Source organism: Dermacentor silvarum, chromosome 11, assembly GCF_013339745.2.
Source record: "Dermacentor silvarum isolate Dsil-2018 chromosome 11, BIME_Dsil_1.4, whole genome shotgun sequence".
NCBI lineage: Eukaryota > Metazoa > Arthropoda > Arachnida > Ixodida > Ixodidae > Dermacentor > Dermacentor silvarum.
Window position 1 is genome coordinate 84,424,864 of NC_051164.1, and position 20,934 is coordinate 84,445,797.

General features: G+C 45.3%; 1 protein-coding gene across 1 annotated transcript; it reads right to left on the minus strand.

The window, feature by feature from the left end:
* Positions 1–10,679: 10,679 nt before the first annotated feature.
* Positions 10,680–18,896, minus strand: LOC125941333 (uncharacterized). The gene is made up of 4 exons (XM_049658365.1): positions 18,492–18,896; positions 16,027–16,140; positions 12,101–12,207; positions 10,680–10,709 (listed from the first exon to the last, which is right to left on the minus strand). Exons 1-4 carry the CDS (start codon positions 18,889–18,891, stop codon positions 10,680–10,682), a joined length of 651 nt encoding a protein of 216 aa, XP_049514322.1. The 5' UTR covers positions 18,892–18,896.
* Between the last annotated feature and the right edge of the window lie 2,038 nt (positions 18,897–20,934).

The window sequence follows — 20,934 nt, forward strand, 5'->3', positions numbered from 1 at the left end:
TATGTGGCGATGTTCACTCTGTAATATATTAAAGCGAAGCTTTCTATGTCTCACATACTCGTCTGTGAGCACAGAAAACGCACTGCAGGAAAGCCAACATACATAATTTAACTATCTGCGCATCTGAGCGCACAATAGAACAACGGCTGCGCATCTGCGCACACAATAGAACAACGGCGCACGACATACGTATCGTAGAACACTACAGTTTAGATTCGCAGTTGTACCAATAAGAACAACGGGAACTGCAACGCCACGCTACCCAGATGAACTGTATATCTGCGGTTGCTGATACCCGGGATCGGCTTTACGGGCACGATCGCGCTCGCGCTTACGTTCGCGTACGGCAGCCTCTTCTGTCGTGCGCTGCACCCGCGGCCTACCCATGGTGACGGCCGGGAACGCATTGCGTGACGCACGTAATCCAATGCAGATATATACAGTTCGTCTGGGTAGCGTGGCGTTGCAGTACTATTGTTTGTACCGGTACAACTGCGAATATAAACAGTAGTTCGTGTATCGGTAACGGCAGAGCCTCTGACCGTCTACCACAGCAATCACAAGGTAATAATGTGCAAGTGTAGAGTCGTCCATGTAAGTGTGCGTGTACCTGCGTGTAATCGACGGCTACATGAGCCTAAATAAAGGCTATGCAACTTAACGAAATGTGTCTTCATTCAACTTCAACGTTAAAAAAATATAATCCTAAACAAGCAATCAAATTCCATATGCATCGCATCTGGTCGCTCAGCATTTCCTGCGTTCGTTGCGCGGTCGTTGGCTTTGTACTTTGACAGATTCAGTTTGCATGGGCGAAAAGCTTCGCGTTCCATCCATCTTTCTTTGAGAAACGGGCTTTCATTTTTCTTTTTCCAGTTTTGTTTTCCATGTAATAAGGAAAACAAGTGGGTGTTTAGCCCAGCGGGCAATTCTGAGCGCGAGGTTGTAAATTCGAAACTCGCCACCGTAAGCGTTGTTTCTTTCAAATTTTCGTTTGATATCTTATTTTTTATAGCCATTAGTCTTACGTGACAGACGGACAGGCTTCCGCTTTGGGTAAGCATAAAATGCTTACGCATTTAAAAGGTGTTGCCACATCAAATTTTTCACTTGGTATTTATTACCTTGTTAACCTACTTTTGACCGCTGGCTCCGTCTCTGCGGCAGCTTTCTCCTTCTAAGTACGATGTTACATAAACAATCTGAAGAGGTCACCATCAAACATCGCTTGATGGCCATCTGGCCCGCCTCAAGAAACCACGTCTAATAACCCCACCTAACGCTGACGAAATCAAGTTTTGCCTATCTACCTTCTCGTCATTCTATCAGCGGAGAAAGTCCAACCACCCACCACAAAAACGGTAGATAAGAGCTCAAGAAAGCGATTCGCATAAAAAAGGCAGAAAACGTTTCCGGTGTTCTGAGATGCACCGTTTCAAAAAAAAAAAAAAAAACAGAAGCAGATTGAATGAAATTTGTAATATTGTTGTGGGTTGATAAACCTCAGGATTATTTTTTTTTAATTCGAGAGCCACTTTTAAAACTTTGCTTCACGCAGCATTATCTACTCGAAGTGTTTTAGCGCTTAAAGTATGAATATTTCCACATGGTCCCACTAATATATTGTTACACACGTTTGAACAAAACATGAGGTTGCAAATCTGCCAGGACAGTGTTCTTCTTTATGGGGTTTTACGTGCCAAAACCAGTTCTGATTATGAGGCACCCCGTAGGAAAGGGCTCCGGTTTAATTTTGACCACCTGGGGACGTGCACTACAACACGGGCGTTTTTGCATTTCGCCTGCATCGAAATGCGGCCGCCGCGGCCGGGATTCGATCTCGCGACCTCGTACTCAGCAGCACAACGCCTTAGCCACTGACTAACCGCGGCGAGTACCGAGTGTTATGCAGCTATCTCCGTGCGTGATATCTCCTGGATACTTTATCTTACTCGTTCTTACGTATACTTTATTGCTTTTTACATTTCCCATGATGCTGTATATAAGCACACACACTTCAGTTGCAGTTGTAAGCATAGCGTATTCAGACATATAAAAAAAATTAGGTTGTTACTACGGTTAGAGCCGCCATAATACACAATTTTAGAATGGCGTTTGCAACCAAACGTAAACGCATTAGGTATAGGTATACAAAGTAATAGCGCCGTCCACACTGTGCATGCTCCGAACGCGTTTGGGTGTCTATGGTTTACGTGAGCTATGATAGCATACGTTATTTGGCAAGTTTAATGTTCATAATGTTTAGGGACGCTAAGAAATAGCGTTGTCAAACATGGCGGCACCCATGGCTCCGGCGTCAGTGTGAATTTTTGTGATGGCTACACTTTCACTCGCGTTGACCACCATAAAGTATTGAAATGAGCTTTCGCTTTCTATAAACTCACCTGAAAAGTTAGTTATGAGCTCGTAGCGCGTCCAATATAGGAAATCGTTTGGCGATTACCGGGCCCGTAGGTCTGACGAAACGCGTCCGCATAGCAACAGGATGGTTGCTAATGGATGGTCTTGACTTGGATACGTTTGGCACGAGGCACCATACGATGTCAGGTCTTCTATCGTCTTCCTTGCTTTTGCGTTCCCGTATGTTAAACTATAGGTCTTGAAGGGACGCGCACCGAAACAACTGTTTCATGGGGCTTGCTTTTAACGTACGTAAGACGACAAACGCTATTCTAAAACGGTCGAACAGCAGATTAGCGTGTCCGTGGTATTACCGGTAAACGCAGGCGAGCGGGGCGTTCCGCCGGATGGGCGGAGGCAAAAACGTCAGTGGCTTGCACGGTGCAGCCACCTGGTGCCGCAGTGCTAAGCCATTCAAACAGAGCTAAAATTGCTTTAACCAAGTGTAAAAAATTTGAAACATTTAAAAAAAGACATGTTCACAATTACTCCGTGACGAAAATTTGCCCCAGCAGCAAAGTAAAATACACTTGGTTACTGCTATATTAGCTATGTATTCGTCTGGTTGAGCTTTGCGCCACCAGGTGGCTGTACCTTGCAAGCCGCTCACGTTTAGGCCTCCGCCCATCCGCCAAAACGCCCAGTCTGCCTCCATTTACCGGAATACTGGACATGCTAAAACGCTCTAGTGGAGTTGATAAAATGAGACGATTCCTTTTCATTCCATTGCATGTTATGCGCCGGGTTGCACTAGTGAGTGATTGGCCCGTGTCACTGGGGCACACATACCATATGATATTTACTAGAAAACGAATTCGCAGTAATGACGTGTCATTAATAATTGGTCTCCAGCCGCTAAAGCGGTATCTACCTAAGCGCAATGAAAGACAAACCGGAAGGTCGGCATTACACAGTTGAGATCTGTCGGGTGCTGTTACCCCGTCACTATATAGCATTGTGACAATATTGAGGGGCCCTATCAGTACAGTCAGTTCCAAAGCTTTATTCATTCATTCTTCGCTCATTAAACAAGAACAGTGTAATTCAGTTATTCTTTCCGCTATGAACTAATTAACTTCGGTATCGTGACACTTGCCCGGTGTAGACCCCTACCTTGTTAATATTGCTGGCCACCATCTTTCGCTAATAACTGCGATCACCCACTCAAGGGGAATGGCCAAAAAGGCAGCGGTTGTACGCCCTGCCTGCTGGATTCGCGCACGGTGCAACATAATAAGGTGTCCGCGAAACACGAAAGATGGAGGGAAAGCACCGATATCGACGAGTGGCAATTTACAATGACCATCGGTGAGATACGCGATTCTCAATGCGTATTCCATGGCCACTGTGCTCGGTGGCGGCATTCAGCCTCGTGGTACTAGGCCCAGCCTCCGGATCGGACGTTGTCGTCATGCTGAGGAGTTGCCGCGCGACCAGTGGCAGCGTCTGATTTTTCCATCTCCAGAACGCCTTGGGGTACTGCCTGCGCACAAAGAGATGCTCGAAGAACTGTCATGGAATAGAAGACGCTGTGCACAATGTCCTCGCAATCGATAACTCGCCAGCTCACTTTAACTTTTGCTTTGTAGAAACAGTGATAAAGAGCCTGGGACAGGATGGCGGACGTTTCGATGAGTGCACCTATCTTTGTCGGAGGCCGTACAACTTCTATCCCACAGTCTGCTTCCATCTGTCGGCCCCAATCCTGACTTTGGCAGCTTTCTCTAGCAACTTCGGCCACTTTCGATGGTTGGACAATCTTGCACAAAAAACAGCGGCACATACCCAGGGACCGAAGTTGTCTGCTAGCTTTTGGATAGACTACCTGCTGCGCTGGCCGCTGTCTGGCCTCGTGGACAATTTTGGTCCCTGGGTATGTGTCAATGGGCACGTTCCCGAACAGGCAACTTATCCACAGCGTATGCAATATTGGCGTATGTCCATTCTTCGCTAATCCCCAAGGTGACAATGCCCAAGTGACACAAGACGTACGTATTCCGTAGTGTTTAGACACAACCAAGGACGGAAAAAAAATCAGGACAGGATTTCCGTCCTTGGTTGCGTCTAAACATTATGGAATAAGATGAACCAACTAGCCCAGCAACACGTCCTGAAGACGTACGTAGCATTTAATACATTAAACCGATAGAACTCCATCCGCAAGAGACACCTCCGCACCGAGCAATGCCGCTTGATATAATCATTGCAACGAAGTGACAGCCAGGATACTCAGGCTAGGGGGATTGCATGGGAGCTTCTACTGGGGTTCAATGACAGCAGCAATATATACTCTGTAGCATTATCAATCAGCATTGTGATTGACAGCGAGATCGACACTTCCTGCGTCTGCTGATGTTCCCATAAAGTTTCGTGATGCACGGATGGCATGGGGGTATGCAGAAGCTTACAAAATAAGGCTGTCGCCGACTACGACAACGATGCACGATCGTTTCTGCCACATTTTCATTGAACAACCATTGATATACACAACCTTAAACAACCAGCTTCACCGACAGTGTGAAAAAAAAGTATCATTCGCGTCCTGGTAGAACGAGTGTTTCCAGTATTCTGCATGAGCCATGAAAGGACCAGCACAAGCGGTATCGCCTGATAGAAGTGGCACTACCTATTTTGTGGAACAACTTGACGCTGCACCTGGGTCGTGGCAACGTATAGTTAGCCCACCTCTAGTACGTCTTAGGATGCAGTCTATGCACACTACGCACAGGAGAAAATTTTTGGCACTCTGAGGAAGGGTTGCAGACGATGTCCTCTATGTAAAGCAGAAGCAGTAAGTTGAGGAAGCAAGCTACACTGGAGACCCAATGGGTGCAATGCGAAAGGACATGGCATGCGGCACATCAAAGGACGGCGGTAAAACAAGGCCGGGGCGCGCGCTGTCCTATGTAGCCTGTTTTCGTAGACCGCTTCGCAACCTCTGGTATTAACAACGCCCGCGTTTTACAAGCGCTGTTATCTGAGTACTGGTTTGATACGTTAACTCTGTTTGGTGAGCTGGACTCGGGTGTTGGCGTTCCACATATGGAGTACGAGTACGTTTTCATTGACTGTATGCCGCTTCTGCTTACAGGTTCGCATCATGATGCTTTAAAGACATACAAAAAATATACTAAGTCATTCCAAGGTTATAATTTCATTACTAGAAGATAAAAATGGTGAAGTTTCCATTTGTTTAGAAATTTCGTCGCAAAATTTCATCGCCAACACGTAAGTGCGACCTAACAAATTTGAAAGTATTTTTCGTAATTAGCCTGTCGTGGGGGGAAAAGGGGGCGCTCAGTAAAAATTCCTGAAGCCTACCAAGCTCACCTTACGATTCTATTTAAATATCTCCACTTTTATTGATAAAAGCATAATCAACTCCACAGATTCGCAATTAGAATTCGTTACGTCAAGGCGGCGTTGCCATCCGTCCTTCATTTTATAATCTTTACATGCTTACCAAACCTCTTCAGACGGCAAGAGTGGACTTCCTTGGTATTGCAGAAGGGTACTTTACTAATCCGCTGAAATTATTGTTTTCGTTAGCGTTCCTTTAGTGTTCTTTGAATCACTTATGCGCTGCTCGGTGTTCAGTTTCTCATCTGAGAGTGCCCTTCAAGTTCAAAAAATTTTCACGCTTAAGCTTCGCCTTTAAGAGTGGAACGCGATAGCGTTATCGGGCTCCGTTCGCACCGAATTTTCCTTCATGAGTAGGCTCTACTGCAAAACCCAGTGTGAGAAAGCCAGCTCACAAAGACCAAGCTTACACTGATCTCCTTAAAGCCGGCTTCACATTTAAACACAGGTGCATTGCTGGGAAGACATTTTTATCAGGGGCAATATAAGCCGTCTTAAAATATGAAGGCCCTAGAACCTTTTTTTTTTTAGTCTTTTATAATTTGTTTGCTGTTGCCCCAAGACGCGCGCATGTCCAAAACGCAGGAGGTTAAGTTCCAATTTGACTTTCGCTCAGCTTGAAGGTCATATTTGCGGAACCAGGCGTTTTCTGGGTCTGTACCTGGAATAGTAGAGCTATCGCTCTAAAAAAAAAGAAAAAAAATATTACGTGATCACTGCGACGTTCCGCATGATAGATGAGTTCACCAAAACGTGTACTTGACAAATGAAAGAGACGACGAAGTTGTCTAAATTTGTTTTCCGCCACGTTAACTGCCATTACGGTCCTGCAACTAAGTCCAAAACTGCACTTCTATTCAAGTTTTACAACTTCAGTTATCGGCAACGTCGACATCGTCTCACCTACCATAGGCTATAGAGAGCCAGAGACGCCCACATGCAGCTGTGGACAGCGAAGGCGATTCCCAACGGTACGGTCAGCAGCAAGGACACGTTCTCCATCCGCCGGGCGGCCTCCAGCCACGCAAACGTCAGGGCCATCGACACGCTGATCGCGAACAGCACGCTCAACACAAACAACAGGTGATAGCCCAAGTTGCCGCCAAATCTAAACCAGTTCACGAAGGCCTGCGACAATGAACGAATGAATGAACGAACGAATAAGTGAATGAATGAATGAATGAATGAATGGAAAACATTCATTCAGGTCAAGTAATGGGCCACCTTACAGAAAACCACGATGCAATAATCTAAGAGATACCCATGATACCCAGATACCCAAGATACCCAGATACCCAATAATCTAAGAGATACCCATGAGCCGATTATGTATTGTTCACTTTGTTATTACAGCGAAGCTGCATATAGCCAGCCGATTCATCCGTCCATAGCCTCTACGCAAAAACTATCATCATCAGCAATGACTCGAGCGCAGTCGTCTTCTTCCACAGCTGGATCGTTCGGCGCCCCTCGGCGCAACCGCGCGCACGCACTCGTGCCACTTCTCCCGCGTTCGTCGTCGTCCCCTTCCACAGCTGGCTGCCGTTGCCACTAATCATTCCAGCGTACAATTTCACTTCTCTTCTGTCGTCGTGACGGGGAGGCCGCGTTTACGCGGGGTATGAGCCATTGCTTAAGGGGGTATGAGCCATTCATTTTGTCTCACCTGGTGGTATATTTAGTTCTTAAGCAATTTAAATTCGAAGAATCGCGAGCCGGCAATACGACAATGGCGGACTGCATGCGGGCATACCATCAGTGACGTCATTTTCTCCGTCGCAGCCGAACGTGCGTGTAACCTCATTAAGAAACACAAAGCCATAACCAATAATTGAGACAGGCTTAATGTACCGTCGGGATTAACCCAGTGATAAACACCGGGGCCGCACGTTTCTGCTTCGCTGGTTAACCATCTGTACGGAGTGCTTGGGCGGTGGTATCTTTTTTTTTTTGCCTATATGATAAGAATTTTAACACGAAAGTGTTTTATGCCGGGGTCCACCAAGACTTCACTGACGTATTTCCGTCACGGAAATATGACGTACTATGACGTTCTATGACGTATTTCCGTCACGGAAATACGTCATAGAACATAATACAAAGAAAGAAACCAGAAGAAAAAGTTCCACAAACATGCAAAATTTGGAAATCGAACCCACGACCTCTCGGTCCGCGACGATAGATCGCCGAGCGTTTAACCCATTGCGCCACAAACGCATTTGCAGAGAGCTACACAGACGCGCCTTATATATCTAACACTCCTCCGTGTACCCGCGCTCTTGCTCGGGGCGGTGCCGCCGCCTACGAGCAGAAAAAGTTGTCGCAGTTTCACCTGAAAGGCGTAGCATCAATTGCGATAGCAAATTTGTAGAGAGCTATATGGAGTAATGATATTAGCTTTATCAGCTGTATAAACTTGGACATGCAGCAGCACCGGCAACACGCAGAACTGTTGTCGACGCCGTCGGTGTTTTGTCCGCGTTCGGTCAAAATGCGTGCGGCGTTGGTGACTGTTGCCGGAGCCTCTGATATAAATAGGCACTTGGTGCCGCAGCTAAATGTCGCCTCCCTTCCCTCCCCCTCCCCCCCTCCCCCACGGCTTCTCGCGCGTCGGTAGAAGGCGCGTTTGCTCTACATATATGGTGATTGTAAAGGAGCAAAGAGACGCCTACTTCTGCAGCCCTTAAGGGAGCACGGCGCAGAACGCGCGTTTGTTCTCCGCCGTGCGTTCATTCCCCGTAAAAGCGCGCGCCCCTCGAACTCTTTCACTCGCACATACAGCGTTCGGCGCGCGGCGCCGATTTCATCTCCATTGACGTCATACGGAACCTCACGGCGACGGCGACGGCGACGGCGACGCCGACGGCAGAAATCTGCTTTTGAGTGTCCATATAATTGCTATCGCAATAAAAGAGAAGTACTGCATTATGACACTAACGCGCACCGACAGTGAACGCTTCGGTGGTCTCAGCACTACGACGCCTCGATGCCAGCATTCGAAGGGACGCTGGCATCAAGAAGCACTACCAACGCCACCTAGGTGGCGTTCACCGTACTCAGCACAGCGGAGCGTGGCCTCCGCAATTAGCTCTGAAAATGTTTCTGAAGTTGATCGCGGAGGCTGCAATTACGACGCGCTGTACGCGCTGATTTGACTCGGTGACGATTCAGTTACGTGCTTTGTCTTGCGCGTTGTATTAGTGTGTCAGTTACGTGCTTCGTCTTTCGCGTTGTGCTAGCGTGTGCAGCGTAGTGCAGCTTCCATATGCACGACGGTTGCTCATGGTCATCGACGTTGGTAGTCGTGATGGAGGAGACGTGCCACCAGGCGTCAGCGTGGGTGCATCAACGCCTAAGGGCGCTTTGGCCACAAAACACCAATAGACATTATATATCAATGTGCAATAAACATTACACTACTTCTGTGAAGACACGTTTCACTTTCGTGTTCTATACCGATTCCTATATAAGAGGGATCAACCACATTTTTTTTTAAAAACCGCCTGTCGCAGACAGCATGAATGGGGTCATTCGGTCGTATTCCTTAAACAGGCTGATATTATATGCATAAGAAATCAAATAGCATTTCAACCAGTTAACAAGATCTTGCTAATTAGGTTTTCAGCATGATACTTCACGGACTCTACAGCAATTTACGAAATGCAGCCGGTGAGTTTGGGGGGTGTATTCACTTGGAAATAATTCCCATGATGACCACACCTTCGAGGTGTTCATAGCGAAAGTGTGCGACGAAATAAATCGGCGTTCCTGTTATTTTGCGCTTTTATTGCATAAAACAGCGTTTTCTTGAAAGAATAGGTAAAAAAACGGTGCACTTCTTACTGCACATTCAATGGCATTTTTTAATTGAAATCTGTACCAGACTGAGAATCAGTTCGAAGTGGATATGCCTAGGAAACTAACTACTACGTAAATTGGAATACGTGCCGTAAAGTAATAGGCAGAAACTTAATAGCGATGTTTGGCAATTATTCAATTTTAGATTTCGTTTTCTCTGGCACGTAATGTTCGCGTCTTTGAGCAATCCAGTTCTTTAGTTAAAAGTGTGCGATATGGCAGAGGCAGTTTTTGGTAATGTAAAATCAATATAAAAGTAAATACGCTATCAATAGATCAAGATATAAAACAGTAACTCGCGGAAGGTCCAATATAATAAAAAAAAGAACAGTTACCACTGAAGTAAGGTCGCTGGATATATAAAGGAAGCAAAGTGAATTGCTTCCCTTTACAAAGGCATTGTATTACGGAAAAAATATCTAGTGTAAAAATGCCATCAATAATTTCAGAACAATTCGCTCTGCAAAGATACACCGTAACCAGAGGTAAAATGAAGTAGACTTAGACAAACTTCGAGACTTTTTAGTAAGTCTTAACTGTCTTAACGTCTGCGCTGGGTTGCTGATGGTAGGCAGTAACACCATGTTAAAGAAGTTCGCGAACCAGCTTTTCCTGACTTCTCCGACACAACCAAGGTCTTCAGAGGGCAATCTAATCAATGCTTAGTAAGGAAAGATTACACTGAATTCAGACATATACGAACAGCTCTCCAAGAGACTGATTGTAAGCTTTTCCGGTAATGCGCGCGATCCGAATACACGGCAAAATAATAAGATCAGCGACGTCACAAAAAGGCCTTTAGTTCTGCCGAGTTGAAAATAAATAAAATAAGCTTGATCGTTATGTAATCCGCTCATTAACGGGCATTGTCTCTGCTTGAGAAATGCAAGGCCATTATTGAAAGAGTGATCGAGCAGTCAAGAATGACTGATGTCCCGTAGAGTTTTGCACAAAAATTACTAGGGAGGGGAGGGGGAGCTTTAGCGCTTATGTTTTCGGGAGCTCCTAGGATGGCGGTTTAGCTGGCATGGGATTGATGGTTAGTACATGGTGATGAAGATGATGATCACCTGTATTGCGAAATAAATATAAAAATAAGTGTCACATACCCACCGTGGGAAATCGGCCAAAAATTGGGAGGTTTGGTGAAGATGAAATTGCAAGTTTAGAAAAAAAAATGCTACAGGAAGATGTATTCTGAGCAGTGTTCAAAGTGGAACGGTTATGTTAATGTGAATCGATAAAGTAGCTAAATAATTATTATAAATAACTGTTTTAGGAACCCCGCCGATTGGAAGCAATGATAAAGTTTTGCATCGCAGTGCAAACATTCTGGTGGCTGTAGCTCAATCTGGAAGCTCCAAAAGAAAGCAAGACGGGGACGTTCATGCTGAGGCCAACCTTGTTTATAGTGACGTTAGCACCCTCTTTCTTACTAAGGATAATCGTCGGCAACCAAGGAAAAAGTGATCAAGATATCCTGGTTCATCGCACTGTATACACAAAGGAGATGCCGCCAAACCAGCCCTGCGTGTATAAACATTTTGTGTCTGGATGCCGCAACGTAGCCTCGTTAGTGTAATCTCTAACTTGCGTGTTGGGCAGGATTTATGGTTCCAAGGGAATAGTAGACGGTAGTAGTTAGAATGCTAATCCACGTTAGATTTATATATCTCGTTCATCATTGTAACTCTTCTAAACCTAAAAGCAGTGATATAGGCGGTTGGGGGAACGGCAGATTCTAAAGGGCCACCCAGGGAATCATTTGCTAATGAGTCTGCACAGTCATTCAAAGGCAAAACTTTGTGCCCAGGCACCGAAATTAAACGCAGGAAAGCAAAATGAGACAGATCCATGAGTTGGATTGGGCTAAACTTTGTCTTTGTGACTTGAATTGATGTCGTGGCTTGCAAAGTCATCGATTTCAACATGTTGTCGCGTTATAAAAGCAACAACTGGCAAATATTGTGCATATGTGCGCAACCTTATAGACTTATTCGTTTAGATAGACAGGATAGCTTCGAAATTTAGGCCAATAAAGGCAAATTGGCGTAGTTAAACAAATCCACCAGAGCGTCTGAAGCCACAGGCTCGAAGGTGATACAAATCAGCGTTTCATTCCCATAAGGGCTGAACAATTGCAAAGCCAACGTTCGCTTTGCTAATTTTAATAAGAAACTCTGTGCTATGTCCATGGCCCTCGAGATCGGGCGGCGAACTCGCGACCCCAGATCTCGGACACCATGATGCCTATCCCATAAAAAGAAGATCTGCAGCAGGGTATTAGGTTTAACGCTGCGCGCCCAGTATACTTTCACGTCCCAAACGGCATGTGCGCTATCAGCGTGGCACAGCATTCCCGACAAAGAGGTAGCGCGTGCAGAGTTTTCGAGAAAGAAAACGCAAGCAATGCCGCTGGTTGGGCTGCGAACGGTATTTACAGTTTACTATGCCGCATTACCTGCCTTCGATCTAGCTGGAAGTCGTAGTGGTAGCCGCAGACGTCGCACGGATAGCGCTTGCACTCGCCTACGACACAGTTGGTGCGAGTTCTCCACGTCATTTGCACTGGGCACAAAAGAACATTTTTCAATGGAGGCCATTTTCGGAGAAGACATAAGGTGCCACATACAATTATCGTTGCACCATTAGCTGGATACTTAGCACTGGTGGATAACCTACGTGCCGTAGACACTGCCGACGATCTTAGTTTCCATGTACTTTGCGGTTCTGCGACCGAAATCCACGATTGAACTATATGAGACGCTGACGGAAACACTAACAGTACGGCGATGACGAGAAAGACAAAACACAAGCGCTGGCTATCAACTACAATTTCATTCCGGAGTAAGGTTTATTAATTTATAGATCTTACTATGCATGCGCTTACAAGGCAATGATGCGCTCCTTTCTTTCTGCGACAACAGATCTAGCTATGCTTGGTTTACGACTCCACGAAGGGGCAGGTTTAATCGCCCATTACGGTGTCATCATTCAGACGGCGAAGGAAATGCAAAGACTCTCGTGTACCGAGGTTAATGTGTTCCTTTAAAAACCCCACCTTGTCTGAATTATTCAGGTGTCCTTCATTGACGCGTGTCACATTCAAGGCGATAATGAACTGTGCAAGGTTAAAACTAACAGTTATGCGATGACGAGGTAGAAGGTGAGTTACACAGCACAAGTAATGACAGTCAACTAAAGATTGACTTCTGAAAACTGTTGGGATGTGCATAACTTACAGCACTTACACGCCCGAAATGTTACGGAGTGAACAAGCTATTTTATTTTTTTCTGTGACAACTAACCTATGTACGCTTTCATTTCCTTGTTCATTTCGTTGCCTTGCAGACTTACTCACACGCATGGAATTCGATTAAAAACTTGCGCTATGCGAATGCCCCTTGATAATAAAATGTCTGATGAAGCTGGTAGCAGTGGGGTAGGTTGTGCTTATTGCAATTTCAAAGTATCATCGTCATCACAATCATCAGCCTATATTTATGTCCACTGCAGGCCGAAGGCCTCTCCCTGCGATCTCCAATTACCTTTGTCCTGCGCTAGCTGATACCAAACTGCGCCTGCAAATTTCGAAACTTCACCCCACCTAGTTTTCTGCCATCCTCGACTGCGCTTCCCTTCTCTTGGTATCCATTCTGTAACTCTAATGGTCCACCGGTTATCCATCCTACGCATTACATGGCCTGCGCAGCTGTATTTATTCCTCTTAATGTCGCTTAGAATATCGGCTTTCCCCGTTTGCTCTCTGATCCACACCGCTCTCTTCCTGTCTCTTTACGTTAGGCCTAAGATTTTTCGTTCCATCGCTCTTTGTGCGGTCTTTAACTTGTTCTCGAGCTTCTTTGTTAACCTCCAAGTTTCTGCCCCATATGTTAGCACTGGTAGAATGCAATAAATGTGCACTTTTCTTTTCAATGACAGTGGTAAGCTCCCAGTCAGGATGTGACCATGCCTGCCATATGCATTCCAACCCAATTTTATTCTTCTGTAAATTTGTTTCTCAGGATCAGGGTTCCATGTGAATAATTGACCAAGATAAATGTACCACTTTACAGATTCTAGAGGCTGATTGGCGATCCTGATTTCTTGTTCTCTTGCCAGGCTATTCTGCATATTCATCTTCAACCCCACTTTTACACTTTCTCCGTTAAGGTCCACAGTCGTTTGTTGTAATTCGTCCCCAGTGTTGCTGAATAGGATCGTGTCATCTGCAAACTGAAGGTTGCTGAGAGATTCGCCAGTGATCCTGACTCCTAAGCCTTCCCAGTCTACGAGATTGAATACTTCTTCTAAGCATGCAGTGAATAGCATTGCAGAGACTGTCTCTCCTTGCCTGACCCCTTTCTTGATAGGTAACTTTCTAATTTTCTTGTGGAGAACCAAGGTAGCTGTCGAATCCTTGTAGATATTTGCCAAGAAATTCACGTATGCCTCTTGTCCTCGTTGACTGCGTAATGCCTCTATGACTGCTGGTATTTCTACTGAATCAAACGCTTTTTCCTAATCTGTGAAAGCCACATAGAGAGGTTGATAGTACTCTGCAGATTTCTCGAATACCTGATTGATGACATGTATATGATCTATCGTAGAAAATATCTTCCTGAAGCCAGCCTGTTTTCTTGGTTGACTGAAGTCAAGTGTTGCCCTGATTTTATTGAAAATTGTCTTGGTGAATATTTTATACAATACTGAAAGCAAGCTAATGGGTGTCTAATTCTTGAATTCTTTGAGGTCTCCCTTCTTATGCATTAGTATAACGTTGGCGTTGTTAAAGCTCTCTGGTACAATTGAAGTCGTGACGCATTGCGTATAAAGGGCCGCAAGTTTTTCAAGCATGACATCTCCTCCATCTTTGATTAAATCTACTGTTATTCCATCTTCTCCAGCAGCTTTTCCCCGGGTCATGTCTTTCAAGGCCTTTCATCTTCATCGCTAGTTATAGAAGGGGCCTCTGTATCGTGTTCATCACTATTTCGAATGAAAGTAGCTTGGCTGTTATGGGCACTGTACAGGTCAGTATAGAATTCTTCCCCTGCTTTTAGTATGTTATCGAAATTGCTGATGATATTATCCTGCTTATCTTTCACTGCATACATCTTGCCTTGTCCTATGCTAAGTTTTCTTCTCACCGATTTCACGCTGCGTCCATATTTTACTGCTTCCTCAATCTTTTCCACATTATAATTTCGAATATCCCTTACTTTCTTCGTGTTCATCAGTTTCGACAGTTCAGAGAATTCTATCTGATCTATTGACTTCGATATTTTCATGCTTTGTCGCTTCTTTATTAGGTCCTTTGTTACTTGCGAGAGCTTACCTACTGGTTGCCTTGGTGGTTTACCTCCCACTTCAATTGCTGCTTCTGAAATCAGACTAGTTACAGTTCCATTCATTACCTCTACGTTATCCTCATCTTTCTGTTCTAAAGCTGCATATTTATTTGCGAGCACCAGCCTGAATTGGTCTGCTCTAACCCTATCGGCGTCTAGGTTATCCTGTTTCTTCTTGACTAATTTATTTTTTTCTTTCTTCAAATTGAGAGAAATCTTAGACATCACTAACCTATGGTCACTGCACTTTACCCTACATAACACTTCTACACCCTGCACTATGCTGGCATCGGCAGAGAGTATGAAATCTATTTCATTCATTGTTTGTTCATTAGGGTTTTTCCAGCCTGCTTTTTCCCCACTTTTGCATTGAGTCGCCCATGACTACAGTATATTGAGTTTGCACCTTTCTCATCGCTACTTCAACGTCTTCATAAAAGTGTTCTATTTCTTCATTATCGTGATTGGAGGTTGAGGCGTAGACTTGTACTACCTTCATTCTATACCTCCTATTCAGCTTTATTCCGACTACTGCTACCCTCTCATTTATGCTCTAGAATTCATCGATGTTGCCTGCTATGTCCTTATGGACTAGAAATCCTACCCCGAATTCTCTCTTATCTGGAAGACCTCTGTACTAGAGGACGTGGCCGTTAGTCAGTACTGTATAAGCCTCACCAGTTCTTCTAACCTCACTAAAGACAATAACATCCGAGGCGATGGATTTATAATTCCTCAAATAGCCTTGCTAACCTTCCTCATGACTCCTACAATTAACCCATGGCCTTCTGTCCCCAGCGGCTCTGGAGCACTTGATGAAGGCGGCTGTCAGACCTGTGACGCGTCAGAGGGTGCTAAGAACTTCTGGGTCCGGACAGGCCGCCACTAGAAAGTGAGCCTGGCTTCGATCAACACGCGCAGCCTCTCGAGTAAGGCTAGCTTAGCAGGGCCATTTGAGGAATAATCTCACAGTATACTTCCTTACAAAGAGGCATCAACCCAGTAGAAATGTTAATTTGTTAAGTGTTCTACTCACACTCATAGTCCTGTTGTCGATCTTGTGATCTTCTTGGTGGACTATGAGCTTTCCGGGGTCGAGTGTCTGTCCCGGAAGCCATCCTCGCGGCCGCTCTTTGGTTGTTCAAGAGTGCTGAGTTAGGAGAAGACCCATTAGAGTAAGCGTATACGCTCACTTATGATAAGGCAGGTAACACCAATTAAAAGCCCCTGGAACACCGGTTGTTAGGAGCAAACGAACGTCTATAGGGGAACACAGCTTTGAGATCAGCAAAATTTCATTAAGGATCATGAGTGTTTATTTAGTAAAAGTAAAACGACAGCTAATTTCGTAAGAATATAAATATAGTTCTGACTGCGTGATGATTTTGCAATTCTACTTGAGATCAGTTTAATAAGTCATGTTGCGATACCGAATTCGGCCTAAAATGGAGCATCAGGTATACATAAAAACACGATGGAAATTCACAGGAAGATAGAGGCTTGAAGTGATCACAGTGGGCAAACGAGTGGGGTCCTTGGAGCCACTGTTTAAACATGGGCACGCGCGGGTCCGTCGGTGCAGGGGGTGATTTGTCTTCAGCAGCTTTTATATACACGCAGCTCATTCTGTAACTGTAACAGGTGCAAGACCTGCAAACCCCTTCAAAATTGTATAAATATGAAAAAGCACTGCAACATATGTGCCCAAAATTGAATCCAGTCTTACCTGCAAAAGCTGTAACGTCATTCATAAGCTGGAATGTTCGTTCTCCCACAAAAAATACATTGGTAAAATAGGATAATCGCAAAATATTAGGCTAAACGAATTGCGTATGAACACAGCCGAAAATCTTCCCAACGCCATCGCGGATCGGTTTGACCTGTTAGATCACAATTTAGAGGTGGTTGAACTTAATAACCTCTAGTCACACTTTCGTTTTGCAAGACACTGAAACACAGAGAGCCCGTTCCTATCATCAAGTTCAATGCACTGCAACCAACCGGCTTAAATGTTTCAATGACATCTATTTGTTCTACCAATAACACGAATGTATAGATAGCAACGCTTAGTATTTAGTGGTCTTACACCTGGTTAAGGCACAGCTGAACATATCACCCGCCCCCAATAAATTTTACAGCGCAGCTCTTAGGCGCCCGTGCCTGCGTTGAGCGTAGGCGTTCCTCGGTGGCGTAATCGAGCGATCTATAGCACAGCGAAAGATGGAAGAACGAACGAGGAGAGCAGCGGGGCATGAAATGCGGCGAGATCGAAGAGAGCGCGAGAAGGAAGCCGGAGGAGAGGGGTGCAGCGGAAGCATTAAGAGGAAAGCAGAGGAAGCCACCTTGAAGTACCACCAGATGGCGCCCACGTCCGCGCATCCGCGGCAGCGGCGGCACCGGCCGTGCGGGGGAAAGAAAAAAAAAGAACCAGAAAGCTCGCTTTGGAGCATAGCGTTCGCCGCAAGCATTTTCCGGTAAATATTGCGCTTGCATAAGCTGCGCAGCTGCCAGAAAACGGCAGCTGTGTGGTCGATCTATACCGGGTGTTTCAGCGAACACATTCAAAAACGTTTAAAGGTTGCCTGTGGCAGACAGCACAATTCTGGTTCACGAGTTGGTCTACTCGAAGAGGCGGACATGCACAAAAAAAACTGAACTGCATAATCGACTAATCAACAAAATTTCACTAACTAGGTTTTAAACTAATTACCTCATGACCAATATTGCAATTTGTAAATTCTAGCCGGGGAGTTCGCAGGGCGGATTCACTTGGAACGAATTCTCAGGATGTCACCAATTTCGAGATAGTAATATCCGAACTTTGCGCAGAAATGCATTGGCGTTCCAGTTACTTTTGTGCTTCAATGCATAAAACGATGTTTTCTTAAGAAAGGAACTGGAACGCCAATGCATTTTTCCCGGCCAATAGAAAACGCTACTTATGGGGTTTTGGGTTAATTTTTGAGCACCTCAAGCAAAACTTTGAAGTATAAATTTTAGCGTACCATAAATGACAAATCAGTTCTGCGGAAGCCTGCAAGCTGGAGGAAAGTGCATAAAAGGGAAAAATTTTCATCCACCTGAAATCGTATAGTTACGCATTAGAATTCAAGTGGACGAGAATTGTTTCCTTTAATTGATTTTCCTTCTCTTTGCGTACTTCTGCAGAATTGATTTGCAATGTTCAGTGTCCCAGTGCCTCAAATTGACGATGAATTCGCCCTTGCCCTGCGATCTGTGGGACTCCTGGTTAGCCAGATGGTAGAGCGACCGCCCTGAAAATGCGTTGGTCCCGGGTTCGAATCCTGGACCAGGACGAATTTTTCATCAACTGCGAGGCTTTGTTTCTAAGAAACCCATACGGGTTTGTTTCTTTTGTAGCTTCGTGGAAGAATTTAGGAGGATGACAATTTTTCCATTTCACGTATCAAAAATGATACAGTGGGTTTTGCAGGGTAAAGCCGATAGGTGCGGCAATGCACTGCGGCTTATCCAGCTTACCCCGGTTAGTCTTCCAGGTGAATGTCCCACGTGGCGTTTCGTTCTTTGCTCCACCTGCAGTAGCGGTAGAGGGCACATGATTGACTGCAGCATCTGTAGATGATGAAGCCACGTGCACTGCCGCATCCACAGCCGTAGACGGAACCTGAGGTTGTTGCGCGGCCGGATTCGCATGCACGGCAGCAATAGCAATTGGACGTGGAGTAGGAATTGTTGTCGAGTCCACGTCGTCCGCAGCCGCGGCTGAAGCAGAATCTCGAAGAGCGGCCAACAAAGGAAAAGCCGAGGCCATTGATGGGCTTCGAGCTAAGCTGGATGTCTCGTCGGGAGGCATTGCGGGCTGGTCACTCCCACCGCTAGCCGTTGGCTTCGTGGTGTTCCCGTCCTTGTTTTGGTCCATGTTCATCTGCACTGGCGACAAAATAAAAAAAAAAAAAAAAAACACGCGCCATTCCACTGCTGTGAAGGTGAATTACCAGCGAAGCAGTTTAGCACACGGCATATAGATGACACAAAATTTAGAACAAAGGTATAAGGGAATTTAATTTTTCTTGTGCCGCCTAAATACCTAAATAAAGCTAACTACATATCATCGCTGCAAAAAAATACATCGTCAAGAGCACCATTGCTTAAATAAAGCGGATAGTTTTTGAAGCGTTCGGCTATTCGTTCACGCTCACAATCATCGTCGATGATTCGTGCAGTAACCTTTTTCCGTCGCGATCGTAATGACTGCGATCGTAATGACTGCCATCTCGTCCTCACTGGCACGGTGTCAGATCACCTTTCAATCAAGCCAGTGCGGGAGACATTCTACCAAGTTCGCCGGCCAGTGAAGTCATTCGTAAGGAGCAACACATCCTCCGGGAGCTGCTAGTGAGCGTAGGACCGTGGTACGCGTGAATGTGCGTAAGAGAAATGATAGAGCTTACAGGTACCGGATACCCGATGACTACAACACGATGGCGGCCTCTTCGTTCTCTTCAGTCATTACCGCGTGCTTCTCTCGGTTGGCGCTTGTATTGGTTGGCGCTTGTAGGCCCCAAAAATGTGAGCAACTCCTCGTACCAACTGCACGGAGCTTCTTGTTATATAAATTAAATAGTTAAGGTGTTTTACATATCCGAAAATATTCGTTCTTGTGCTAGCGTAAAATTTCATAGCGCTTGATGTCCCGAATGGTGGGACAACCCTCCAACCAAAGTGAGAATAATGGGCACCACGGTCAATTGTCCTTCAACCCATCGAGTTTCTCAGTGAGAAACACTATGCTTCAACCTATTAGGGACATCAGAAGTGGTTCTAATTCTTTTTGGTTGGAATTGAGGACGCGTGCGAAAAATACACTCAAATTAGCAGACACCTATCACCACGTGTCCTCCTTTTGGTTCCGACAGGCAATGAGCAATCTACATTGCGTCACCGAATTGCTGCCTGCAGTGCATCTTGGTCGGTGTTCAGGACCATTCTGAGATTGAAAGCAGTGCTACTAATTCACTTTTGTGCGAGTATTACAAATTGCTCCGCATCCAACTACACTTTGCAGAGTTTTCAAAAACGTCCTGAAAGTGTCCGTTATTGTTGTTGTTGTTGTTGTTGTTGTTGTTGTTGTTGTTGTTGTTGTTGTTGTTGTTGTTGTTGTTGTTGTTGTTGTTGTTGTTGTTGTTGTTGTTGTTGTTGTTGTTGCCTCCAAATGGCTTGGTTAGAACATTGAAAACGAAGAACAAGACACTCTCGCACCACCCCATTCCCATCACTATAGTTAGGGCAAGGGGGTGGTGGGAGGGTGTCATCTTTTCCTCACGTGAGAAAGCCTCACGTGAGAAGAAGCCTCAAATGACGGAAATTACCAACTAAATAATTCTCCTGTATTTAAGCCCTTCCCATCTTCCATCCCACACAATGTATCACGTAGTGTCCCTTCCGTGGCGCGAAGTCCACTTTATGTCACTGCACCTGAGAATGCTCTCGTCCTCACCTTCTTCCTCGGAGACTGCGCACACCGGCTCAGAGCCGCAGGAGCAGCGACGGCTGATCCAGCCGGGACGCCGAATGGCGACAGCCAATGGGGCCCTGAACTAAGGCCTTCACCCTACGATGGAGATGCTATAACCCATTTCAAATAAACGTTTCTTTCCCTCCACTGTTTCGTTTTTATTTTGCTTCCAAACAGTGGCTTTTACCCGTTACGAGAGATTGGCCAAGAATCCGGCAGTCACGGTAATATTGAGTATTCGGTATATATAAGGGGTGAGAGTATAAAAGGCGAAAAATAAGAAGTTAGAGGAAGGCTGCAATGAATTTCGCGACAAACTAAAATCAAATGAAATAAGTTACAGTGTCATTGTTTTGTGTCCCCAATAAAGTTGTAAACTGCAATGTAGAGGCTGCTGTGACTATAATCCAGCGATGACTGCCTAAATAAGAAAATGGCTAACGATGT

Coding starts and splice junctions, on each gene's coding strand:
- LOC125941333 (XM_049658365.1), bottom strand. CDS start 18,891: ATGGACCAAAACAAGGACGGGAACACCACGAAGCCAACGGCTAGCGGT. Junction 12,208..16,026: donor TCGACAACAGGACTATGAGT/GTGAGTAGAACA, acceptor TTTTGTGCCCAG/TGCAAATGACGTGGAGAACT. Junction 10,710..12,100: donor TCCAGCTAGATCGAAGGCAG/GTAATGCGGCAT, acceptor TTCGCAATACAG/GTGATCATCATCTTCATCAC.